The sequence below is a fragment of the Ananas comosus genome, linkage group 15 (genome assembly GCF_001540865.1).
Source record: "Ananas comosus cultivar F153 linkage group 15, ASM154086v1, whole genome shotgun sequence".
In the NCBI taxonomy this organism is placed as follows: domain Eukaryota; kingdom Viridiplantae; phylum Streptophyta; class Magnoliopsida; order Poales; family Bromeliaceae; genus Ananas; species Ananas comosus.
This window is the reverse complement of record NC_033635.1, coordinates 1,406,307-1,431,738: the sequence shown is the minus strand read 5'-3', so window position 1 is coordinate 1,431,738 and position 25,432 is coordinate 1,406,307. Positions and strand designations below refer to the sequence as shown.

At 40.3% G+C, this 25,432-nt stretch overlaps 4 protein-coding genes across 6 annotated transcripts; all 4 read right to left on the bottom strand.

Annotated features, from left to right (window-relative positions):
* On the bottom strand, positions 71–5,231 carry LOC109721257 (uncharacterized WD repeat-containing protein C2A9.03-like). 3 transcript variants are annotated; one of them, XM_020248750.1, is made up of 10 exons: positions 5,123–5,231; positions 4,653–4,797; positions 4,373–4,540; positions 4,113–4,199; positions 1,531–1,665; positions 1,330–1,455; positions 1,142–1,233; positions 952–1,057; positions 764–850; positions 71–686 (listed from the first exon to the last, which is right to left on the bottom strand). In XM_020248750.1, the coding sequence occupies exons 2-10, from the start codon at positions 4,791–4,793 to the stop codon at positions 273–275; spliced, it is 1,356 nt and encodes a 451-aa protein (XP_020104339.1). In that variant the 5' UTR covers positions 4,794–4,797; positions 5,123–5,231; the 3' UTR covers positions 71–272. The 3 variants fall into 3 exon arrangements, with proteins under 3 accessions (XP_020104339.1, XP_020104342.1, XP_020104340.1); XM_020248753.1 differs by having other exon boundaries at positions 1,330–1,440; XM_020248751.1 differs by having other exon boundaries at positions 4,653–4,802; positions 5,123–5,228.
* Positions 8,582–12,272, bottom strand: LOC109720945 (5'-3' exoribonuclease-like). The gene is made up of 5 exons (XM_020248314.1): positions 11,916–12,272; positions 10,814–10,938; positions 10,091–10,405; positions 9,613–9,782; positions 8,582–9,244 (listed from the first exon to the last, which is right to left on the bottom strand). The coding sequence occupies exons 1-5, from the start codon at positions 12,207–12,209 to the stop codon at positions 8,859–8,861; spliced, it is 1,290 nt and encodes a 429-aa protein (XP_020103903.1). The 5' UTR covers positions 12,210–12,272; the 3' UTR covers positions 8,582–8,858.
* On the bottom strand, positions 13,795–17,422 carry LOC109721117 (protein UPSTREAM OF FLC-like). The gene is made up of 5 exons (XM_020248539.1): positions 16,662–17,422; positions 16,502–16,571; positions 16,256–16,368; positions 15,422–16,112; positions 13,795–14,341 (listed from the first exon to the last, which is right to left on the bottom strand). The coding sequence occupies exons 1-5, from the start codon at positions 16,942–16,944 to the stop codon at positions 14,128–14,130; spliced, it is 1,371 nt and encodes a 456-aa protein (XP_020104128.1). The 5' UTR covers positions 16,945–17,422; the 3' UTR covers positions 13,795–14,127.
* LOC109721142 (protein UPSTREAM OF FLC-like) lies at positions 21,272–24,146 on the bottom strand. The gene is made up of 5 exons (XM_020248572.1): positions 23,623–24,146; positions 23,461–23,530; positions 23,201–23,313; positions 22,400–23,087; positions 21,272–21,814 (listed from the first exon to the last, which is right to left on the bottom strand). The coding sequence occupies exons 1-5, from the start codon at positions 23,891–23,893 to the stop codon at positions 21,601–21,603; spliced, it is 1,356 nt and encodes a 451-aa protein (XP_020104161.1). The 5' UTR covers positions 23,894–24,146; the 3' UTR covers positions 21,272–21,600.

The following is a 25,432-nucleotide window of genomic DNA, read 5'->3' as shown; positions in this document are numbered from 1 at the left end:
AGAAAACCAGCACACACAATTACGAATCGCAAAAAGCCAGCGCTATTATTTGCAGAAAGTAAAAACAAAATTTAGATGAAAAACCAGAAAAATAAATAGAGGGAGTTCCCAAACAAACCCTGCACAAGTAACAAAAAGGTTCTTTTCGACGCTCACTCGCTTCCTGTACAGAAGCAGCATGAATGCCACTCCTCAATTTACAATATTCCCGAGAACGGAAAACTACACAACAAACACCTACTTCAAGTCCATCACCAACTTAGTTGCTACCATCAGAAGAAAGAGTCCAGGAAATGGAATTGGTTTCTCCGGTTGAACTCCAATAGACTCCCATAGGTACGGTCGGCTACTCCGACGAAAAGCGCTTCACTATCCAGGCTGAAAGAGATACCAGCAATCTCCCCAAAGAGATCGATCTCTTGCGTGCAGTAGTAATCAGATGTAGCATCACAAATGTGAACAAAATCGGCTGGCTCAGCCATTGCCATAAACCGACCATCAGACGAAAATTTAAGTCCCCTTATAGCTCCCATTCGACCTTTGAGCACAGCCACAGACTGCGAGGGGTTTCTGATGTCCCACAATCGGCATGTTTTGTCTTGGTTTCCAGTCGCTAGGATGCGGCCATCAGGGTGCCACGCCGATGCAAAGGAGTAATCAAAATGACCCTTAAGGCTCCCAATTGCCTATTCAATGAAAGAAACTAAGGATACATTGATATAGCAAAGAAAAATCTAGTAGTAGTACTATGCAAATTACGTACCTTCCCGGTCTGAGGATCTGCTACCAGACACTCTGTACTGTCACCAAGGACAGCAAGAAGCTTGCCATCTGGACTAACTGAAGTATTCTGTGATGCTCAGAAGTATTCTATGTTAGGCTACAATTAATGAAAGATAATTGAACATAGTCTAAAGAAGTAACCAAAAAAAAGAAAAAAAAGGTACTCACATTGACGGACCAGGAGTGAGGAAATCGGTTTAGCAGAACGAATCTCTCTACATCAAAGACCCTTACATAGCTATCGTTGTTAGCAGTCATCACTCGAGTGGAGCCACTGAGAGAAGTCATGGTAAATTATAGTCAAATGATGATTTTTCTGCTAAAATTTTTACAAATTGTGGCAACTGTGATGGCTCACTTTGAAGGCTGATATATATCAACTGCATTGGTGATGGCATTGTCGCTGTCAGTTAAATTTGTACAGAAGGCCACTCCAGATTGATTTAGATACTGAGAGAGTCCAAGATAAACCTTTTAGTGAGACTGTTTAGAGAGACTGGATCATGCATATGCTTAACTTTACTCAAGACATTTGAGTGCTTATACCTTGCATATGACTTCACCCTGGAAGCCACCAGCCACCATTAAGTTATCCTTCACAGCCATAGTGCTGATCTGCACCCTTGATAATGGTCGGGGAGAAGATCCATGATACTTCTGCGTAATAGCCAACTAAAATATTCATCATTACTGAGAGAGAGAATAGTTTTACAAATATTGAACTCTCAGCTATAAAAAAAATGTAACCTGAGTTGGGGCAATTTGTCCCGCAACATTTAGCACTTCTTGGCCTCTTTGGAGCAGCGATGACCAGTGCATGACTGAATAATTCTGCACTGTGTACACATCATGCTTTGAGGTTGCCCACAGTAGATTCCTCAGCTGCAAATATCAAGTCTCCTGTCAGAGCCGAAAATAACAAAGCATGCATGGTGCAACATGATGAAAATGAACGTAGAGTGTAAATGTAAATCTAGTGACTGAAATCTGTCTGCCGACAGTTAAAAAGGTTTTCTCTAGATAAAAGGGCATCCTATATCCTCTAAGTGGAAGAAACCCATAGCCAGTCACATAAAGTGTGACATTCTCTATCCCTCGAATCATATTAATCATAATTGAAGGAAAAACAAAGTACTTGGAGATGCGAAGTATGGCCACTCCAGCATAGAACAAAACAATAGTCTCTCTATATGTTGCAAGGTTACAAGATAATCTACCATGTCAGTGCCTACACCTGTTAAATCAGGTAGATAAGCCTGATCTTGTTAATATCTAATTTTCCTGCCTACATCTAATATGCAACTGCAACAGAAAACAAATCATGAGAAATCAAAATGTGTCCTGGCTCTCCTGTTACAACAAGTTTGATGCAACAGCAATTTCAACAAATTTAAGCAATCAAATGCAAGATAAATCAATAACCTTTGACTGAATCTCACAGGAAATGAAATCAGAACCTACAATGATTTGTGGACATATGCAGCACAAGAGATGCACATGAAAAATGTATTGATGCAGGTTTAACATGCAGATAAAGGAAAATAAATCTAACATTAACCTACAAAACAAACATCGTAAGAGTTTCTAAGTATTGCCGGATCAATAGCTTAAAAGAACAAGGCAGCAGACATAAACACATGAAATCTACGAGCCAAGCTGGGAAAAAAATCATTAATTAGCCTCTTTCATGTCCCAAACCTGCCACGAAAATCGGGGACATGATTTTGAAAAGAGGCATGCTAATCATGAAACATCCCGTCATACCATATAGAAAAAGTGCTCTTATAGCGCCAGCTGCTCAAGAAAGCACATCCACCCTGCTTTTACTGCCTGAGATAGCATGTTATAAGGTAGTCCACAATTACAAAGGAGGGGTAAATTATAAAATTACATGAAAGAAGATTACAATCCCTATAAACTGCAAAAATCAACTGCATAGTCTAGGAAATCCCATGAAGTAACATTAAGAATCAAAGTGAAAAAGACAACTATCTGCACCCAGCACATATGTCTATATGAAGACATAGGAGAGGCCTCATAGTAATGAAAAACACTAGGACACACTGAACTGTTATAAAGAAACTTCACCATGCGTGGATAAAAAGACCAGTAAAACTTGAAGGATACATAGTGTCTGCCAAAATGTGCAGAATGACAACGGCGAACATATAACAGCTGAAAATTAGCAGCCAATATAATTAATGGAAAGTAACAAAAGAAGCACAGCAGAAGACAGATACTGCACAGCCATATTACTTGCAGTTGAACAGAGCAAAAGAGAGAAAATTTAAACACCATCAAGTGTGCTTTTAAATTAAAATTTAGTATAACTTCAAAAAGAGATTGCACTACCACCAAATAAAAACACAAAATGCACACAGGGAAAAAGGAAGGCTCAAACCCAAAGTATAATACCGATTCCGAGCTTCAGGAAGAAAAGAACTGTAAAGAAACTTTGAGTGATAATATAGATAATCTACAAAAATGATATTATACAAAACGAAACATTGTTTTGGTGAAATGCCATCAGAACATATCACAAATCCCAACTATCAAAACTGGAAAGTACCAATGATAATGGTGGATATGAATTCGATGACATATAATACATATCTTCAGTGAGACAGTGACACAAAACAAGTAAAGAGAAAGGTAAAACTGTGATGACTATATATGCATCCTCGACATAATCAAGACCTTACCTTCTCTAAAAATATAAGAAGCCTGAAAGATAAAGCTATTTAGATTCCCATATAAAAACTAATAATGAAGCATAAACACCCTGCAAAAGTAAAAATTTTTAATGCAAAAAGTGAAAAGAGCAAAAAAGAAAAAAACTTTTTCCAAGTAAGAATTGTGACGACTGTGAATTGGCCATATCCTTCCAATTCCTCTAAATATATTTTCTGACTAATATAACCCTACAGATCTAGAAAAGTAACACCTCAAAGAACACCATAATGGATGACCTTCTTCGCTGTGGTATGTGTAAGATATAAGAGGGGTAATAATGGATGGGAGGACATTGCAATAAAAATTATTATTGAAATGACACTCATGACCTAGTTGCTGCTAAGTTAATCATGAACTCGCTTACAACCAAACCCTAAAATCATATCATTAATAAATGAGAGAAATTCCACGTAGACAGTGGCCAAGTGAGACAATCCATCCAATTGTATTGGTTGCTATATATCAAGCAATTCCTCTTCTACTCAACCAAAATTACTCTATGTATCCATGCTCTGATTTCATACGCTCACACAGATGCTACACGTCTAGTTATTAACTAGAATGCACTGGAACAGAATTCTTCAACATACTCGCACCTGAAAATGCACAATTGTCGACTTGACAAGCCTTGTATTGGACTGAAAATCATAGAACCTGCTTCCGCTCTTCACTTGCTTGCACTCCTGAATATAAAAGTCATAGCAGGTTTAGCATATTGTCTTATAATTTCAGCGCGAAGCAGTTAAATCGAGACAGAGAATTTGAAACTATAAGCATGATAAGTAATGTAAGAAGTACGCATACATCTGAGATACAATCAGTAGGCATACAAGGTGATTCCTACAGAAGATCTCACCTTCTCCAGTCCATGGTGGGGTCTCGAGAGGTTTTGGAAGTTCTTGTACTGCTTCAACCTCATCTCACGGTACTTGTCCCTCGTATAATTCAACCTCTCCCAGGGAATCCCCTGCATGTCCTTCCCCTTTCTATACTCCAGCGCCGAAGTATCACTCTTTTGCTTGCTCTAAATTATGTAACAAAACACAGTATCATCAATTTAACAGCACCAAAATGATCTCTCTTTTATTTCAGAAACAGAGGAAGTCGACCAATTTATGAATCGAAAGGCATCATACTGCATCCTCGACATCATCCGGGCCGGCACTGTTGCCTTCCCTTCGCAGTCGGTTCACCTCAAACCCTTCATCCTCAAACTCGAACATGTCGAAGTAGTCATCATCAACGAATTCCAAATCGTCGTTCAGATTAACAGCCATTGCACTACACTTCACAATCAAACCTCATCAGCAATAGATGAGGATGGTAAAACAAAGCTTAATCTACCAAAAAAAAAAAACCGACAATTCAAACTAAATTAAATCAACAGATCAACAGCTAAAGAGCAAAATACACATCATACCCATATTGCAAGCACAAGTCATAGCGAAACAAGTATAATCGAGTTAAAAATAAGAAGAAATTCGCCAAAAAAAGAGGAAAAAATTGGCGAAAATTGGAGATAAAGCCAAATCGAACCCTACAACTCGCATCTAAACTTAGAAAGGTACGAGGAATCATTAGATAGCGCGAGGAACTGCAAAATTACCTGAAAACACCAGAGGTAAACGAGGATAAATAAAGAGAGCGGCGAAGAAGAAGAGGGGGTGGGCGGTGAGTGTGGAATCGAGAAGGAGATCCTAGAATGAGCTCTCGAAGCAGCGAGGATTGAACGGAGAGAATCCGTACAGACATTTATTTATAGACGAGAGGAGTGGGGCCCAAAAGTGAGCGCGGTGGGTCCAAGGAGAGACTTTCTTTTTCTCCTTACACCAAGGTCTATTAGACCATGCTCTCCTTTGTGCAAAATTTTAGCATACCAAATTATTACAAAAAGTAAGATCCCACCTCTGATTTTTAATTTGATAATTAGATCATCAAAGATCACTTATGTTTGTAGAATAAACATTCTATTTAACTAGTGATTTTTTTTTTGGCATAAAGTATATTTATTTAAATGTTTGAGAGTGAAATATATATTGTATTTTTATTGATTTCGTAATTGAAAATCCGAAGTGTGTTTATATTTATCGGACAACGAAATTGATATACAAGATGCTTTAATTAGGAATGCATCATTTATAGGAACAGTTTCTTCTGTTTAAGTTTTACAAATTAAAATTATGATAAACAATTCATAATAAACTTTTCTTATATTCTATTTTTTGAGGCGGACAATTCCAAGACCTCGGTCTATACACCGCGGTCCATGCAAAATTTCGGCGAGATATGCGGAAAGATCTGGGAGCGGGTGGGACCAGTGCGAGGCTTTCCGTTATCACGGCCGTAACGGAGGTCGGAGCCGCCGTTCGGGCCGGGTCGGGTCGAATTTGGCCGGATCCTGTGGTGGAGAGCATTTTCATCCGTATTTAAATAGTTTTAAAATTCACGTGAAATATTTCCTAGAACAGTTTTTATAAATCATCTCTCACTCAAATAATATAAATTTCCAAGCAGTGTGACTATTTTACTAATTTTCTCGGAGGGCGAAGTTTTAAGCTAATATTATAATAGAGATATAATAATTTCATCTTGATACTAAATTTTATTTAAAAATAATTTTTTTATGTATGAAATGAAAAAAATTTACTATATCACACTTATACCATATCAATAATAACAAATCATTTATATATATATTTTTCAAAAATAATAATAAAAATAATTTTGTATAATTATGATATGACGAATTAATTTGGAATGATCCATTTGAGGACTTTTTTCGAAAATAACTCTGTAAAATTTTGTATTTGCCAAACTAATCCTGTGAAATTTTTATTTGTGAAACTAATCCTCATCTCACCACGTGGGCGCCACGTCAGGAATTCCTCAAAAAAACGGTGAATCGTTCACCGTCGTTGATTTTTGTTGTGAAGACGGTGAATGGTTCACCGTCTTCATAAGGCGATGAACCATTCACCGTCTTTAGTACAAATTCCTACTCTGCGCAAATCTTTTCAAGTCCATAATATGGTGTCCTTGATAAGACGGTGAATCGTTTCCCGTCTTCTCGAGGGCACAGAAACGACGGACTTGAGAGGGCGAAAAGGGGAAAGGGCGGAAAGGAAAATTTTACACTAAAGGCGGTGAATGGTTTACCGCCTTCTAAAAGCGGTGAACCATTCACCGCTTTTACAACAAAAATTATAAAGACGGTGAACGATTCACTGTCTTTTTGAGGAACCCCTGACGTGGCGCCCACGTGGCGAGAGAAGGATTAGTTTCACAAATAAAAATTTCACAGGATTAGTTTTGCAAATACGAAATTTTACAGGGTTATTTTCGAAAAAAGCCCCCATTTGATTTGTCGGTGTATTTTAAAATCTTTTGAAAAATAGGCCGCGGGCCCCACCATACGAGGCAAGGCCACGTGACATGCAGTTGGTCCCATTTTGGGGTTCTTTTCTGAGGGTCCCACTGATACTCTCTACAAATGCCTAATCCAGCGGCACAAGAGCACATCAATTTTCATGTTTTCTCCACCATCTACTCAAATGTGTCCCCCGAGCACTCTCAAACCAAAAATAAAAATTAAAAAAAATTCCCACAAACCTACGGGCATGGCAAAAAGCAAATAATAATAATTATTATTAATTTTTATATGTAAGTGAAACAGTAAATCGTGATATAAAATTTTCAAACACCTAAATTGGGAACTTGTTGGGGTACTTTTCGCGGTACCCGAAGCAGGCGGGTAAGGAGGTCGCCGCTTTTTCATTAAAAAAATAAGAGCGGTTTGGGCCCCACACCACTTGGCCTCGGTCGTCGCGAAGCGCGAACGTTATCGTCCACGTGGTGGCCTCTAGTGAATCCCAGGTACACCCAAGGGGCGTGTGAGCTCGACGCGTGTGCCCATGCACCGTTACGTTGCCGTTACGACGCCGTCCTCGTCGTCCAGGTGTCGCTGCGCCGTGAGGTGAACTAGAAAGAACGATTTTTTTTTTTTTTTGGTTTTTTAAAATAATAAGACATAAAATACGATCACGGTCGCACTCTACTCGCACCGCCCCTGGACTGTGAGCGTTTTATTTTTATTTGATTATTATTCCAGTGGCGTTAAATTCTTACCCTTTGGGATTTGATTATTAAACGGTATTCAATTGTTATTAGACAGATTAAAATCTGAGATAAAGATTAAGGATTGATGGTCCGCAGTAAACTGTTGATTTTATAACCATTCACTAACTAAAAAAATAGGTGCAAAATCATTTCTTTCTGAAAAAATGAATGAAGCTGTAGTATATTACTATTCTCTCTCTCAAATTTTTATTTTTATTTTTATTTTAAGAAATCTAATTTCGATTCATGCTAATTATAGCTATTCAAAACTTTTTAGAATAAAGATCAACAAACAAGAATTCTGTAGAAGATCTAATCAAAGCAATGGGAATTCGTTTATCTCCTTCTTACTTCTTCGTGGTGCTCTAATACTAAACGATGGGCACAAACTTGTCAGGATGGGTACTGAGCAAACATCTTATCTGCAACTACAGTCGATTAGTTGGGACGTGCACGAAAAATGACAAGAGAGGCTAGCATGTTCTATGCAAAGGTCCTAGACGATTTTCTTTTGTTGACTTTATATGTACATTTTGATGAGGAAAATGATAGATGAAAAGGATGTTTCACTAGATAGTAGAAGATGCCCAACCAAAAGGGATGGAGACTTATGCGTAAGCCTCTCGAACCATCAAGATGTTTCACTTCTTGTTTTGCTGAGATATCTCTCCTCTCGAAACATCAGATGTTTCACTTGTTTTGCTGAGATATCTCTTCGCTGAAATGGCTAAGATGAAAATACAGGTAAGCCCTTTCAATATCTACTTTGTAACAATTATGTGGGCAGGATTAGCATGTCATGTATGATCTACTGTGACCCAGCAAATGAATAGAACAAACAATAGCAATACTGGTAATTTTTCTAGTTTCTGTGACATAACATAGACAGATATCAGCATTTTAACGACATGGCGAAAAAAAAAAAAAAAAGAAAACCAAAAACAAAACAAAGAGAGAACAGTACCTGCTTGCTTGTTTGGATAACAAAGAGCTATGAAAATTCAAACTAAACGGTAACATAAGCACTTTGAGTGCACCTTCATAATGATAGAACAAGTAATGCCTAGTAGTCCTCTACCACATATTTTGTTTTCCATTTTGAGTCAGCAATAGTTTTATCCTTAATAGCTCTGATGGTGGTTGTTAAAAGATGGCATCGAGCTATCAAAAGGAAAAAAAGCGTTTAAGACAAGCGAAAATTACGGAAAAAGGAGATGCATCAGAAACTATCTGATTACAAGATTATTACTGGCAAGTTTTAGTCTGATATTTTCGAGTTCAATGTCCTCGTGAGTCGCTAACCATGAAGAGGGACATAGGTCAACAGCATCTCCGCCAACACAACTCGATGAAGAGTATCCGTTAAGTTTATTTCGCACTCCAAACTTCAACATCTTCTCTAGATTCGCTTCAGATGGGTCCTCTGCGAAATTATATAGTATATCTCTCATGGCATTGGACCAAACTGGGCGGGCTAGTTTCAAGAACTCATATATTGATGCAGTCGGAAGACCGACGCTACCCAGCTCAGATTCATCCTGCCCACCTCTCCCATGAAAATCCGAACCTCCGAGCTTTAGAAGTCCGTGTGTGTCAGCTAACTCACTAAATCCTGTGGAAGAATACAGGTTTCAAATCAGGTGATCCACAGGGAGCCTAGAATTCTTCAAAATAAAAAAATAATAAAAAAAATAAAATTTCTGCCACGTATTAAGCACTATGTTATCTTTAGGCCCAGCTTTGCCTGGCTAGAGCTTCTATAAAAATACCATTCAAGCAGAGCAGCTCCAAGCAGCTTTTACTGTACTAAAACCGAAGCTTCAAATTGCAGTTTCTGTTATTACAAACTAAAAGCTCATTTCAGCTTATTGCTGCATTAAAAACTCCAGAATATTTTTCTTGCCAAGCATTGGACAGGTCAAATTAGCACCAAGACACAAGAACCTAATATCTTAAGCATATTGAGTGAACAAATCATACCAGCAACTTTTCCATCACTTCTGTAAACCTCCATCGCATTAAGGCCAGTAGATTTCAAGGCCCTAATAACAGCAACAGGGTTCTTTAATGTCCAAGGGTGCGCCAAAGCTGATATACCCCCAGTACGACTGATCAACTGCACAACAGTCTCCGCCGATGGCTCACTGCCCCTGAGGAAAATATAATATCAGTAATTGCAGCATTGAACTTTTTTCAGAGCCAGCTTTCGAGCTTCTAAAGAGCTGTTATTTGAGTAGAGTTATCCAAAGAAGAGTAACAACTTTTTCATTAAAATCTCATCAGGAGTTTCTACTGCCGTGCAAGCAGAATTCAAATCAAAAACTCATTTTAACTTCCTGGCATAGCAAAGCAGGCCTTTTATTAGCCTACTTCATAGTTTCTGGAAGCTTTTGATTTTTAGAAGCTACGGCAAAATTGCACCTAGGTCCCAGTAATTATTCAAGTCGAGCAGTCTTACATGGCATAAGCAGGACCGCCATCATACAAATACTTGCTAAAGGCTTGCTTCAGATTTTCTACATGGCCGGCTTCGACCATGGCCCGTGCCAAATGCAACCGTCCTGGAGCTACTCCTTCACCTGCTATCTTGACGACAGTCTCCCACTTAACCGGCATTCTCAATCTGTTTAGCTTCAGCAGCATATTCTTCGCACGGAGATAACGCCCATCTCTGATATTCGATAGCAAGATGTCCAGTTCCTCATACGGTGCAGGTCCACATGTACCATAGTATGCAAGGATATGAACAGGCTCACCATTTCCAGGTATCTCCCTTTCAGAATACCAAGCTAAGTGAGACAATGAGAAAATCTCTCGAAGACAGAAAGAATAAAATGCATAACCTATAATTCTCCAAAGCTGGAATAGAGGCATTATCTTCGTAATATAAATGTTCTTCAGGTAGGAAATTTCAAATTAAAAAAAAAAGAAATGCCATAGTTACGCCAATGAGGAAAAACACGATAACCCCTATAAATAGTTTCTAGTGATGGGATTTTCTAACATAACAGGTGAAGCGAAATAAAGAATAGGTTTCATTCCCCTTTTAAGCCTTATTTTCATGATCAGGGTCCCATAAATAGCATATCATTCCTCACTTTTGGGAGCCAGAGGGTATACATACCAATCGAGGATAGTAAAATTCACTTTAGTGCAATAAGGAGATTTTTTTTTTAATTACCTTGAGGAATATAATGTACTTATTTCAACCCCAGGAATTATTCTCATGCCAAATTTGAGAGCTGCTTGCATTGCCTCCGGGATTCCATCCATTGTGTCATGGTCGGTTAGAGCGAGAACTTTCACCTGCGCTGAACAAGAGACTATTTTATTACGAGTCTTTCTTTTGTTCTGCCTTTATACATTTAAAAAAAAAAAAAAACAAATGAAATGCAAACTCCAGTCATGTATGACAATCATTGAAAATGCATCGAGATCCCGAACTTAAATTTGATGGCATAAGTAGTATAGAATGTGTTTTTTTTTTTTTTTTCTCTAAAAAAATTGAGGTCCAATTTCGCGAGTTAAACAAATAGGCGATTTTTGTTCTAAATAAGTTGAGGTCCAATTTTGTGAGTTGAACATATACGCGATCAACATATGTCCTAATACTTAATAAGAAAATTTGCAATAATATTAAGAACAACATATTTATGTCCCAACTCCAAGTATCAAAGAAAGTATGCCATCCCTAGTTCTCCCATTTGGAGATTGTTATCCATTTTGACAGAATCAATAAACACAATCAAAAAATTTATGGACCATTTCACAGTTTTTTTTTTTTTTAATAAGTTCTCTACAAAGTTCACATAAGTTCCTAATCATACTTTTATCCATAAATGAGCATGGAACGTACAGTTGAACATGCATACCAAGAGACATCGAAATTTTGGTTTCGAAATACTTGACCGAGAACAAGGGAGAGACTCTTGTAGATAACACTAGGAAGTTATAACAAAAAGTTTGAGGCGAAAGCTATCTAAAACATCACAAAATAATCACCTACATACAAATCTCCTAAACACAGCAAAAGGAGAATTCTACATAACTGAGCTCAGTAATCACTAAACCACAATGGACGACTCCACCATCTCTTCTAACATACACACCTTTTCCCCAGAACAACACTAAAACATCAAAAAGTTCGCATTTTTCGCAACCGTACGCAACCAACCTCAATCAATACACCGGTTGAAGCATTTAATCGAGCACCCAACACATCAAAACCATCAAAACCAAATCAAACAGCAAAGGAGGGGTTCTGAGGGAGGGTTTATGATTACCCCATGGCGATGGGCCCTCTCGACGAGGGCGGAGGGGGAGAGGAACCCGTCGCTGTGCTTGGAGTGGGAGTGGAGCTCGAACACGACACGATCGGGAACCCTAGGGGCCTCGGGGGGCAAGAACTCATCGGCGGCGGCGGCGGCGGCGGCGGCGGAGGGAGGAGGAGGAGGAGAAGCGTAGGATGCGTGGAGGATCCATTCGTTGACGTACCTTGAGGCTAGGGCGTGTTCGCCGGAGAGCTTCTTGCTCTTCGACTTCGTCCTCTTGTTCTTCTTCTTACCTCCACCTCCCATGGCGATCGTCGATAAGAGAACGGGAAAGCGATGAAGGTAAAAATGCGTTTTTGGAACACGGGACACGTAACGGGTTTGGACGTATAATAAGCGACTCGATCCGGTTGAGGTTGCGGGTGCTTTAAGATTCCCACGAGGGCACGTGGCAGGGTAAGGATAAGCGGAACAGGTAGTCAGCCGTTTGATTGTGGACCTTCCACGTTCAACCCACATTCAAAGAGAAATTCCGCTGCGACCTATGCACCATGTCATCTGGTGCACCTCTCTCTCTTCAACCTTTTATTGGACCAGTGCTTCAATTCCAATTCAATCTGAATAATAATTCAATATATATATATATATATATATGAATATGAATAAGCATTACGCTCTTCAAACTGAGTGGCTCCAAGTGTGTGGTGCACGGACTGACGTGGTGCAGCAAGTGTGCTTCCTTATGGCTTCACCTGATCCTACTACCATCGTGAGATGGAAACCATTCTCTTCGGTCGAAGCCTGAGTCAAACAAAACCACCGTCGCCCACGCTCTTTAATATCGAGCGGTCGAGTCCTCGAAGGAGAGGGAGCGAGAGAGAGAGAGAGAGAGACACACACACGCACACGCACACGCAGACCGAGGCGCGATGCAACGTCGCCGCGAGCTTCTCCAATCCCTCCCCCGCTTCCCCTCTCTCCTCCGATCCTTCTCCTCCGCACCCTCCCCTCCCCTCCAAACCCTAGAGCGCGACCCCTCCTCCCAAACCCTTTCCCCCTCCCCTCCTCCCCCTCCCGCGGCGAACAGGCTCGCCGATCTCCGCCTCCGCCTCGCCGCGGAGGCCCCCGACCTCTNTATATATATGAAAGTACCGTAATCTCTGTGGTAAGTAAAGACTCAGAATCATTCTGCTAAGATAACTTGGGTATGTACTTATTTATGATTTCGTGCCTATTTAAGTTGTATACTGAGTGAACCAGCATAAAATTAACCTTATATCATTTGTTTAATGATCCGATCCTCTTTTTACTGCATCGTTACGCCCAGTGGGTGTCTATGCCCAATGGGTGCCGAGCATGAAAGTCTTGAGTGACATACAAGTAGATTTAATAACTTCGGAAACTCGAACCACACCATAAAATATCAGTGCATCGAAATCAATATCTCAGGCTTCTTTGGAATTTAATTTCCAAGTGATCGCGTTGTTGTTTATATCGTAATAAGATGCTTATAATATATTTTTATTAACAATTTTAAAATAAAAGTAAGTATATTTCCATATAATTGTATTCCAAGCCTGCTATATTATGCGTGTCATTTTGGTGGAGTTGTTATTGATTGAGCATATGCATTAAACTTAGTGTTCAATTTGTAGGCTTTTCCAAAATTAATAAATCTAATTGTCAATGCAGTTCCTGCCTGATCAGAATCTCTGCCCCCTCAGCATGTAGGCATGTAGAGATGCAGATCATACAAGATAAGGAGTTTTTCTTGAGGGCCCAACTCCAAAGAAGGTCCAACAAGGGGAGCAGATAGAAGAGAGTGGATTCACCTGAAACCTTTGTCATCAGAAACCATAAATTGTGGAAAAGCTAAAAGCAGTTCTAAGAGTGAATGAAGTGAGAAGTGAAAGCATAAGATAAGACCCTGAACATTGGCCCTGACCAATCACAGCATAAGCAGGAGATATAGTTCGGAAAAACAGAATCTCGTTTGGATTCCACAAACAGGGCTAGCTTTTAATTCCATGCAGGCCCCCAATCCCAACTCCCCCGCCCCTCACCCCCCCCCACTCTACACACACTTGCGTCAGTAGTCCCCAGAGTCAAATAAAGCTAGTACACCAGCAGAGAGAGAAGCTACCACAACCACCATTCCAACACATTGAAAAGAGAACAGAGAGAGAGAAGAAAGAGAGAGAGGATTAAATAGGATAGCATTTATTCATTGGGATCCTTTCTTAGGCTGAAACTGCAGCTGCTGCTGCTGCTGCTGCTGTTGCTTCTGCTGCTGCTGCTGCTGCTGCTGCTTGGCAGAGGAAGAGGGCATCTTTATGCCAGGGATGCACTTCCTTTTCACTGCCCCTTCTGCGCCTTCTCCTTCTTCTCTCTCCTCTCCGTTCTGCACCCCCTCTTCGCCAATCCCTAGCCTCGAGCTCCTGTCCCCGTCACATCACCACCACCAACCATGTCAATTTCAAACACACGGGATAAGTCAAAACCTCTTCTTGTAGAGCAAAATAAATCTCATTTACTTGGGTCTTCATAAATTGAAAATAGTTACTAATTTAGATCATCTGGTACTTTTTTTAACATAACATGCTGGGTAGCACCATTTTTTGCTGCTCCTCTTTTTGTTTTGCAGGATTCCTTCTAGAAAACAAGTGTGTTTTCGCTACAGATGACGTACATTTTAGGCTATTTTGCTGAATCAAACAACATGTGATAATACATCAACATTAGTAAAAATTGACTTTGACATCCTCTAACTAACTACTATAACTAATATGTCTAAGTTGCGTAGTATCTTGTATGGTTAAATCGACGTTGTCGTTCCCGTTAATCTTCCTGGTTAGCATTCAGTATTCGGGTCTAGTAAATAAAAAGCAAGTACCGAATTTCCAGGTCCCTGTAGTCTAATGAGAAAAAAAAAAAAAAAAAACCTTGTTTGACCCAAAGTCAACAAAAAAAAAATTGTTAAAAGTGGAATANAACCTCTTCTTGGAGAGCAAAATAAATCTCATTTACTTGGGTCTTCATAAATTGAAAATAGTTACTGATTTAGATCATCTGGTACTTTTTTTAACATAACATGCTGGGTAGCACCATTTTTTGCTGCTCCTCTTTTTTTTTTTTTTTTTTTTTTTTGTTTTGCAGGATTCCTTCTAGAAAACAAGTGGGTTTTCACTACAGATGACGTACATTTTAGGCTATTTTGCTGAATCAAACAACATGTGATAATACATCAACATTAGTAAAAATTGACTTTGACATCCTCTAACTAACTACTATAACTAATATGTCTAAGTTGCGTAGTATCTTGTATGGTTAAATCGACGTTGTCGTTCCCGTTAATCTTCCTGGTTAGTATTCAGTATTCGGGTCTAGTAAATAAAAAGCAAGTACCGAATTTCCAGGTCCCTGTAGTCTAATGAGAAAAAAAAAAAAAAAAAACCTTGTTTGACCCAAAGTCAACAAAAAAAAAAAAAGTTAAAAGTGGAATATGGGAATTGTGATACCTCTCTTCATTGTACGAATTTGACTTCTTTAGCGCGGGCTCCGGCGGGCCCTTCGCGGCGCCCTCGACGATGCTCCCGCTGAAATACTCCTTCTCCTCCACCGCGGGACGGTGACCCGACCGCGCCGCTCCCACCCGCAACTCGTCCTCGTCCCCCGCCCCCCGACCCGCGAGTCGACTCACCATCCACCTCTGCAACCCCCCGCTCTTCCTCGCCCCATTTCCCCCCGCAGGGGCGCCGCTCCTCCCCTTCGCCGCCGCCGCCGCCGCCGCGCCGCACGCGATGAGCTGGAGCAGCACCGAGTTGCGACCCGCTCCGGTCTCGCCCGCCGAGTCCGCCGCGGCGGCGCCGGGGAGCTTCTCCGACGAGGACGACGAGGGCGGCGACGCGTCCTCGAAGGAGACCTCCATCGGACGGTGGTGGTGGGGGGGCCGAGTCCTGGGCGGGTCGTCGACTCGGCCGATCCCCTCCGTGGATACCCCGCGCGCGTAGGGCTTGGCCCGGGCCGAGGCGCCGTGACTCGCGGCGCGGGCGCCGCGGGAGTCTTCGTACTCGTCTTCTAATCCCTCTCCGTCGTCGATCTCGCCGACCTCGTCCTCGAGATCGTCGTCCTCGGCCTGGTAATGCTTGTGCGCGCCGGAGAGTGGTTTTATCATCCCCCGGTTATGCACGGGCGGGTGCTGGAACCGCTCTGTTTTTTCAATCACAAAGATTTAATAAATACCATACCATAATAATTAACCCCCCAAAAGAAAAGAAAAGAAAAGAAAAAAAAAACAGAAAAATATAATAACAACATATGTAATATTTGAACCGGGAGGCTAAGGGGGTGACCGGAACAGCCGGTGATGATCTCGGAGCCCTTGAGGACGTATTCTGCGCCGTCCGATGGGTAGATCACGTCGCTCTCGCACAAGTCGTTCCACACGTACCCGTTCTTATAGCTCCTTCGTTCCGTTCACATATATATACATGATACATCCCATATGTACATGTATAAGTTTTTCATATAAAAAAAAATGTTGTACATATATATATATGTATGTATATTTTAAAAAAGCTAGTAGATTAGAAATACACCTCTTGCAAGACCAGGAAAAGAGAGAGGGCATGCCCTTTCCTCTGAGAGCTGTGAGCTTATCTAACACATCTACTTAACCAAACCATTAAGAGCAGCATTAATTCAACTTAACCCCAAAAAAAAAGAAGAAAAACCAAGCAAATTAATGATTAACAAAACCTTTGAGGCGAAGTTGTTGGCTGTGGGGGTGAGAAATCTCCATGAAATGAGGGTGCTCCAGTTGCCCATTTCTACTAAGATAGTACACAATCTGAACCTTCTTCCGAGGCCTTGTTGTTGCTGTTGCTGTTGTTGTTGTTGTTGTTGTCGACCTTTGATGATGCTGCTGCTGCTGCTGCTGCTGCTGCTGTTGTTGGTGGTGGTGGTGGGTGTAGCTCACTCTTGCTCTGTCCGGGCTCGTCTCTCTACTACTTACCCTCCTCCTCCCTCCTCCACCTTCCATTTTACAACCCCCACCCCCCAAAACAACAACTAATACTAGTACTTAGCACTCAAACAAATTTATACTCGGGAGAAGAACATACATAAAGAAGAAGGAGGAGGAGAAGGAGAAGGAGAAGGGAAAAGAGAAGAGAAAAAAGGTGGCAGAGAAAAGGGGTATGTGGTACTTAAGGGGTATGGGTCGGGAGAGCAGAGGAGGCAGAGAATAGAAGAGAGAGAATTGCTCTCCCCTGTTCCCACGTACAAATATATTACTCCTTTTTTTCTTTTTTTTTCTTTTTTGTTTTTTTTTTTTCCATCACCCTATATTTGGTTATGTGTCAATGAATGCGTGGTGTGGCGTGGACCTGGTTGTGGTCGCTCCCCGTGTGGGTTTACGCCATTTTGCACGCTGGTGGGGTTCTTGTTGTGTCGTGTGCTTGACAAGGACCCATCCATATTTATGGACTCGTCCTATACTCCTATCACGAGAATTAGTTTTAAAAAATATTTAGACATTATTTTATATAATTTAAATTTTTAGAATGCAGTGGCTTCTAATTATTTTTTTTTTCATTTTATTCAAATTTATCCGTTGTTTTATAATTTAACAAATGCAAATTTAGTTGTTATGTGTGGTGCCATTTTAGAGTCCGAAGGTTCAAATTTTTTGCCTTTTCTCTTGTTGCCTTAAAAAAAAAAAAGAAAGAAATCTGAACCTTTGGCTCTTTTTCATAATTATTATATACTAGCAGTTACAAAGGAATTTTAGAATTGTCCAACGGTAATATACATGAATTTTAAAATTTAGCCCCGTTGCTTCTGTACAAGAAGCTTCTGGTAGCACCATTAACACGATTCGGCAATATAATAAACTTGTTGAACCCAAACGAGTAGAACCATGGTTGAGGAATATAAGGACCCGTGAATATTTAGTATCTTCGTTTTGGACCGAGCTCAATACTATTAATTGCGGCCGCAGAGACCATAACGGTGATAGTACTTCGTAGTTTGTAGCATCCACAGTTGCTACTGTTTTTGTAGTAAAATTTCTTATGGGAAGGGGAGAAAAGAGATTCTTGTTTAAGAAGTTAGAGAGGTAAGTAATTGAAGAATATACAAACATACTTGTCTATATACATTATCTTATTCCACTTTTGTTCACTGAGGAATAGGGGTGGAAACAAGCCGAGCTTATGTCGGCTCAAATTCGGTTTGAAATTAATTTCGAGCTTAAATTTAAGCTCAAGCTTGGATGAAATTAATTCGAGCCGAGCTCGAGCGAGCCTAATTTCGAGTCGAGCGAGCTCGAGCCCTAAACGAGCAGCTTGAAATTCTCAACATCATACGATCAATAATTTAATTTGTACAGAACATTATCTATAATTTGATACAAAAATATATCTAATAACTCAAAGTACAAAATAATTATATAAAATATAGTATTATAATATGAAAATAATAATTTATGAGTTAAATATCTAATCTCTTTAGCCTTACATGTCTTTTCTTCCGCCTTCCATCTCCATATTATTCATTTTCATATATGCAGTCAAAAATAAATAAATTATATAGATAAATATTAGATTAAACTCTCCAATCATATATAATAAAAATTAAAATTTTATATGAATAAAAAATTTTTACTTTAAAAATATTCTGTATATTTTCTCAAGCACACAATTAATGGCAAGGTAGGCAACAGCGGGCGCGTGCTGTTACTTGATAACTTGGGGGCTTCAGGTTTGGCCGCTTGAGGAGAGAGAGAGAGAGAGAGCTAGGCTACTATACTATCTATAGTACGGGAGCTCCCGTACTATAGATAGTATAGTAGCCGGACTCTATATATATATATATATATAGAGAGAGAGAGAGAGAGCTAGGCTACTATACTATCTATAGTACGGGAGCTCCCGTACTATAGATAGTATAGTAGCCGGACTCTATATATATATATATATATAGAGAGAGAGAGAGAGAGCTAGGCTACTATACTATCTATAGTACGGGAGCTCCCGTACTATAGATAGTATAGTAGCCGGACTCTATATATATATATATATATAGAGAGAGAGAGAGAGAGCTAGGCTACTATACTATCTATAGTACGGGAGCTCCCGTACTATAGATAGTATAGTAGCCGGACTCTATATATATATATATATATAGAGAGAGAGAGAGAGAGCTAGGCTACTATACTATCTATAGTACGGGAGCTCCCGTACTATAGATAGTATAGTAGCCGGACTCTATATATATATATATATATAGAGAGAGAGAGAGAGAGCTAGGCTACTATACTATCTATAGTACGGGAGCTCCCGTACTATAGATAGTATAGTAGCCGGACTCTATATATATATATATATATAGAGAGAGAGAGAGAGAGCTAGGCTACTATACTATCTATAGTACGGGAGCTCCCGTACTATAGATAGTATAGTAGCCGGACTCTATATATATATATATATATAGAGAGAGAGAGAGAGAGCTAGGCTACTATACTATCTATAGTACGGGAGCTCCCGTACTATAGATAGTATAGTAGCCGGACTCTATATATATATATATATATAGAGAGAGAGAGAGAGAGCTAGGCTACTATACTATCTATAGTACGGGAGCTCCCGTACTATAGATAGTATAGTAGCCGGACTCTATATATATATATATATATAGAGAGAGAGAGAGAGAGCTAGGCTACTATACTATCTATAGTACGGGAGCTCCCGTACTATAGATAGTATAGTAGCCGGACTCTATATATATATATATATATAGAGAGAGAGAGAGAGAGCTAGGCTACTATACTATCTATAGTACGGGAGCTCCCGTACTATAGATAGTATAGTAGCCGGACTCTATATATATATATATATATAGAGAGAGAGAGAGAGAGCTAGGCTACTATACTATCTATAGTACGGGAGCTCCCGTACTATAGATAGTATAGTAGCCGGACTCTATATATATATATATATATAGAGAGAGAGAGAGAGAGCTAGGCTACTATACTATCTATAGTACGGGAGCTCCCGTACTATAGATAGTATAGTAGCCGTAATATATATATATATATATATATATATATATATTCGAGCTTTTCGAACTTTTCGAGCCTAATTCGAACGAGCCCAGTAATACTTAAGCTCGGCTTAAAATGAATTTTGAGTCTCTTTTTTTGTTTAAGTTCGGCTTATTTAATTTTGAGTCGAGCTCGAGCGAGCCAAATATCAAGTCGAACGCGAGTCGAACAGGAGCCGACTTGCTCATTTGCCAGCCCTACTGAGGAAAGAGAAAATAAAGTATGGAGACATAAAGTTGCTGCAGAGAACAGGGCCAGCCTGAAAGATCATTAAAGGCAAATAGTTGTACCAAGCTAACCTACCAGCTCAGAACTGCCATTGAAGTTCAGCAGGAAAACTGTTTACGATTTTAAAGTATTAGTTATATCATTTGTTCCGTCCGAGCTAGCTAGCTATCTAGAATTTCTACAAAAATGCTATTATTATTTTTTTGTTTTTCAGTAACGACAACAAAAATGTAAAGTTTTAATCGAAAATTTTAGTTTTTGGGTAACATCTTATAATGGTNATATATATGAAAGTACCGTAATCTCTGTGGTAAGTAAAGACTCAGAATCATTCTGCTAAGATAACTTGGGTATGTACTTATTTATGATTTCGTGCCTATTTAAGTTGTATACTGAGTGAACCAGCATAAAATTAACCTTATATCATTTGTTTAATGATCCGATCCTCTTTTTACTGCATCGTTACGCCCAGTGGGTGTCTATGCCCAATGGGTGCCGAGCATGAAAGTCTTGAGTGACATACAAGTAGATTTAATAACTTCGGAAACTCGAACCACACCATAAAATATCAGTGCATCGAAATCAATATCTCAGGCTTCTTTGGAATTTAATTTCCAAGTGATCGCGTTGTTGTTTATATCGTAATAAGATGCTTATAATATATTTTTATTAACAATTTTAAAATAAAAGTAAGTATATTTCCATATAATTGTATTCCAAGCCTGCTATATTATGCGTGTCATTTTGGTGGAGTTGTTATTGATTGAGCATATGCATTAAACTTAGTGTTCAATTTGTAGGCTTTTCCAAAATTAATAAATCTAATTGTCAATGCAGTTCCTGCCTGATCAGAATCTCTGCCCCCTCAGCATGTAGGCATGTAGAGATGCAGATCATACAAGATAAGGAGTTTTTCTTGAGGGCCCAACTCCAAAGAAGGTCCAACAAGGGGAGCAGATAGAAGAGAGTGGATTCACCTGAAACCTTTGTCATCAGAAACCATAAATTGTGGAAAAGCTAAAAGCAGTTCTAAGAGTGAATGAAGTGAGAAGTGAAAGCATAAGATAAGACCCTGAACATTGGCCCTGACCAATCACAGCATAAGCAGGAGATATAGTTCGGAAAAACAGAATCTCGTTTGGATTCCACAAACAGGGCTAGCTTTTAATTCCATGCAGGCCCCCAATCCCAACTGCCCCGCCCCTCACCCCCCCTCTACACACACTTGCGTCAGTAGTCCCCAGAGTCAAATAAAGCTAGTACACCAGCAGAGAGAGAAGCTACCACAACCACCATTCCAACACATTGAAAAGAGAACAGAGAGAGAGAAGAAAGAGAGAGAGGATTAAATAGGATAGCATTTATTCATTGGGATCCTTTCTTAGGCTGAAACTGCAGCTGCTGCTGCTGCTGCTGCTGTTGCTTCTGCTGCTGCTGCTGCTGCTGCTGCTTGGCAGAGGAAGAGGGCATCTTTATGCCAGGGATGCACTTCCTTTTCACTGCCCCTTCTGCGCCTTCTCCTTCTTCTCTCTCCTCTCCGTTCTGCACCCCCTCTTCGCCAATCCCTAGCCTCGAGCTCCTGTCCCCGTCACATCACCACCACCAACCATGTCAATTTCAAACACACGGGATAAGTCAAAACCTCTTCTTGTAGAGCAAAATAAATCTCATTTACTTGGGTCTTCATAAATTGAAAATAGTTACTAATTTAGATCATCTGGTACTTTTTTTAACATAACATGCTGGGTAGCACCATTTTTTGCTGCTCCTCTTTTTTTTTTTTTTTTTTCTTTTTTGTTTTGCAGGATTCCTTCTAGAAAACAAGTGTGTTTTCGCTACAGATGACGTACATTTTAGGCTATTTTGCTGAATCAAACAACATGTGATAATACATCAACATTAGTAAAAATTGACTTTGACATCCTCTAACTAACTACTATAACTAATATGTCTAAGTTGCGTAGTATCTTGTATGGTTAAATCGACGTTGTCGTTCCCGTTAATCTTCCTGGTTAGCATTCAGTATTCGGGTCTAGTAAATAAAAAGCAAGTACCGAATTTCCAGGTCCCTGTAGTCTAATGAAAAAAAAAAAAAAAAAACCTTGTTTGACCCAAAGTCAACAAAAAAAAAATTGTTAAAAGTGGAATATGGGAATTGTGATACCTCTCTTCATTGTACGAATTGGACTTCTTTAGCGCGGGCTCCGGTGGGCCCTTCGCGGCGCCCTCGACGATGCTCCCGCTGAAATACTCCTTCTCCTCCACCGCGGGACGGTGACCCGACCGCGCCGCTCCCACCCGCAACTCGTCCTCGTCCCCCGCCCCCCGACCCGCGAGTCGACTCACCATCCACCTCTGCAACCCCCCGCTCTTCCTCGCCCCATTTCCCCCCGCAGGGGCGCCGCTCCTCCCCTTCGCCGCCGCCGCCGCCGCGCCGCACGCGATGAGCTGGAGCAGCACCGAGTTGCGACCCGCTCCGGTCTCGCCCGCCGAGTCCGCCGCGGCGGCGCCGGGGAGCTTCTCCGACGAGGACGACGAGGGCGGCGACGCGTCCTCGAAGGAGACCTCCATCGGACGGTGGTGGTGGGGTCGCCGAGTCCTGGGCGGGTCGTCGACTCGGCCGATCCCCTCCGTGGATACCCCGCGCGCGTAGGGCTTGGCCCGGGCCGAGGCGCCGTGACTCGCGGCGCGGGCGCCGCGGGAGTCTTCGTACTCGTCTTCTAATCCCTCTCCGTCGTCGATCTCGCCGACCTCGTCCTCGAGATCGTCGTCCTCGGCCTGGTAATGCTTGTGCGCGCCGGAGAGTGGTTTTATCATCCCCCGGTTATGCACGGGCGGGTGCTGGAACCGCTCTGTTTTTTCAATCACAAAGATTTAATAAATACCATACCATAATAATTAACCCCCCAAAAGAAAAATATAATAACAACATGTAATATTTGAACCGGGAGGCTAAGGGGGTGACCGGAACAGCCGGTGATGATCTCGGAGCCCTTGAGGACGTATTCTGCGCCGTCCGATGGGTAGATCACGTCGCTCTCGCACAAGTCGTTCCACACGTACCCGTTCTTATAGCTCCTTCGTTCCGTTCACATATATATATACATGATACATCCCATATGTACATATATAAGTTTTTCGTATAAAAAAAAATGTTGTACATATATATATATATATATATATATGTATGTATATTTTAAAAAAGCTAGTAGATTGGAAATATACCTCTTGCAAGACCAGGAAAAGAGAGAGGGCATGCCCTTTCCTCTGAGAGCTGTGAGCTTATCTAACACATCTACTTAACCAAACCATTAAGAGCAGCATTAATTCAACTTAACCCAAAAAAAAAAGAAAAGAAAAACCAAGCAAATTAATGATTAACAAAACCTTTGAGGCGAAGTTGTTGGCTGTGGGGGTGAGAAATCTCCATGAAATGAGGGTGCTCCAGTTGCCCATTTCTACTAAGATAGTACACAATCTGAACCTTCTTCAGAGGCCTTGTTGTTGCTGTTGTTGTTGTTGTTGTTGTCGACCTTTGATGATGGTGCTGCTGCTGCTGCTGCTGTTGTTGGTGGTGGTGGTGGGTGTAGCTCACTCTTGCTCTGTCCGGGCTCGTCTCTCTACTACTTACCCTCCTCCTCCCTCCTCCACCTTCCATTTTACAACCCCCACCCCCCAAAACAACAACTAATACTAGTACTTAGCACTCAAACAAATTTATACTCGGGAGAAGAACATACATAAAGAAGAAGGAGAAGGAGAAGGAGAAGGAGAAGGGAAAAGAGAAGAGAAAAAAGGTGGCAGAGAAAAGGGGTATGTGGTACTTAAGGGGTATGGGTCGGGAGAGCAGAGGAGGCAGAGAATAGAAGAGAGAGAATTGCTCTCCCCTGTTCCCACGTACAAATATATTACTCCTTTTTTTTCTTTTTTTTTTCTTTTTTGTTGTTTTTTTTTCCATCACCCTATATTTGGTTATGTGTCAATGAATGCGTGGTGTGGCGTGGACCTGGTCGTGGTCGCTCCCCGTGTGGGTTTAAGCCATTTTGCACGCTGGTGGGGTTCTTGTTGTGTCGTGTGCTTGACAAGGACCCATCGATATTTATGGACTCGTCCTATACTCCTATCACGAGAATTAGTTTTAAAAAATATTTAGACATTACTTTATATAATTTAAATTTTTAGAATGCAGTGGCTTCTAATATTTTTTTTTTTCATTTTATTCAAATTTATCCGTTGTTTTATAATTTAACAAATGCAAATTTAGTTGTTATGTGTGGTGCCATTTTAGAGTCCGAAGGTTCAAATTTTTTGCCTTTTCTCTTGTTGCCTTTTAAAAAAAAGAAAAGAAAAAAGAAATATGAGCCTTTGGCTCTTTTTCATAATTATTATATACTAGCAATTACGAAGGGATTTTAAAATTGTACAACGGTAACATATATGAATTTTAAAATTTAGTCTCGTCGCTTCTGTGTAAGTAGCTTCTCGTAGCACCATTAACACGATTCAACTATATAATAAACTTGTTGAACCCAAACACTATAATAGGTAGAACCATGGTTGAGGAATATAAGGACCCGTGAATATTTAGTATCTTCGTTTTGGACCGACCTCAATACTATTAATTGCGGCCGCAGAGACCATAACGGTGATAGTACTTCGTAGTTTGTAGCATCTACAGTTGCTACTGTTTTTGTAGTAAAATTTCTTATGGGAAGGGGAGAAAAGAGATTCTTGTTTAAGAAGTTAGAGAGGTAAGTAATTGAAGAATATACAAACATACTTGTCTATATACATTATCTTATTCCACTTTTGTTCACTGAGGAATAGGGGTGGAAACGAGCCGAGCTTATCTCGGCTCAAATTCGGCTTGAAATTAATTTCGAGCTTAAATTTAAGCTCAAGCTTGGATTGAAATTAATTCGAGCCGAGCTCGAGCGAGCCTAATTTCGAGTCGAGCGAGCTCGAGCCCTAAACGAGCCGCTTGAAATTCTCAACATCATAAAATCAATAGTTTAATTTGTATAGAACATTATCTATAATTTGATACAAAAATATATCTAATAGCTCAAAGTACAAAATAATTATATAAAATATAGTATTATGATATGAAAAAAATAATTTATAAGTTGAATATCTAATCTTTTCAGCCTCACATGTCTTTTTTTTCGCCTTCAATCTCCATATTATTCATTTTTAT

Bases quoted from the DNA above. Each gene is read 5' to 3' on its own strand.
- LOC109721142 (XM_020248572.1), bottom strand. From the start codon at position 23,893: ATGGAAGGTGGAGGAGGGAGGAGGAGGGTAAGTAGTAGAGAGACGAGC. The intron at 23,531-23,622 runs GTTTTGTTAATC...TTGGTTAAGTAG, and splicing joins CCAACAACTTCGCCTCAAAG to ATGTGTTAGATAAGCTCACA. The intron at 23,088-23,200 runs GTCACCCCCTTA...TTGAAAAAACAG, and splicing joins GATCATCACCGGCTGTTCCG to AGCGGTTCCAGCACCCGCCC.
- LOC109721117 (XM_020248539.1), bottom strand. From the start codon at position 16,944: ATGGAAGGTGGAGGAGGGAGGAGGAGGGTAAGTAGTAGAGAGACGAGC. The intron at 16,572-16,661 runs GTTTTGTTAATC...TTGGTTAAGTAG, and splicing joins CCAACAACTTCGCCTCAAAG to ATGTGTTAGATAAGCTCACA. The intron at 16,113-16,255 runs GTCACCCCCTTA...TTGAAAAAACAG, and splicing joins GATCATCACCGGCTGTTCCG to AGCGGTTCCAGCACCCGCCC.
- LOC109721257 (XM_020248750.1), bottom strand. From the start codon at position 4,793: ATGGCTGTTAATCTGAACGACGATTTGGAATTCGTTGATGATGACTAC. The intron at 1,456-1,530 runs GTTACATTTTTT...TGAATATTTTAG, and splicing joins GACAAATTGCCCCAACTCAG to TTGGCTATTACGCAGAAGTA. The intron at 851-951 runs GTGAGTACCTTT...TGAGCATCACAG, and splicing joins CTCACTCCTGGTCCGTCAAT to AATACTTCAGTTAGTCCAGA.
- LOC109720945 (XM_020248314.1), bottom strand. From the start codon at position 12,209: ATGGGAGGTGGAGGTAAGAAGAAGAACAAGAGGACGAAGTCGAAGAGC. The intron at 10,939-11,915 runs GTAATCATAAAC...TGTTCAGCGCAG, and splicing joins AGAGGGCCCATCGCCATGGG to GTGAAAGTTCTCGCTCTAAC. The intron at 9,245-9,612 runs GTATGATTTGTT...ATTCTTCCACAG, and splicing joins AAGTGATGGAAAAGTTGCTG to GATTTAGTGAGTTAGCTGAC.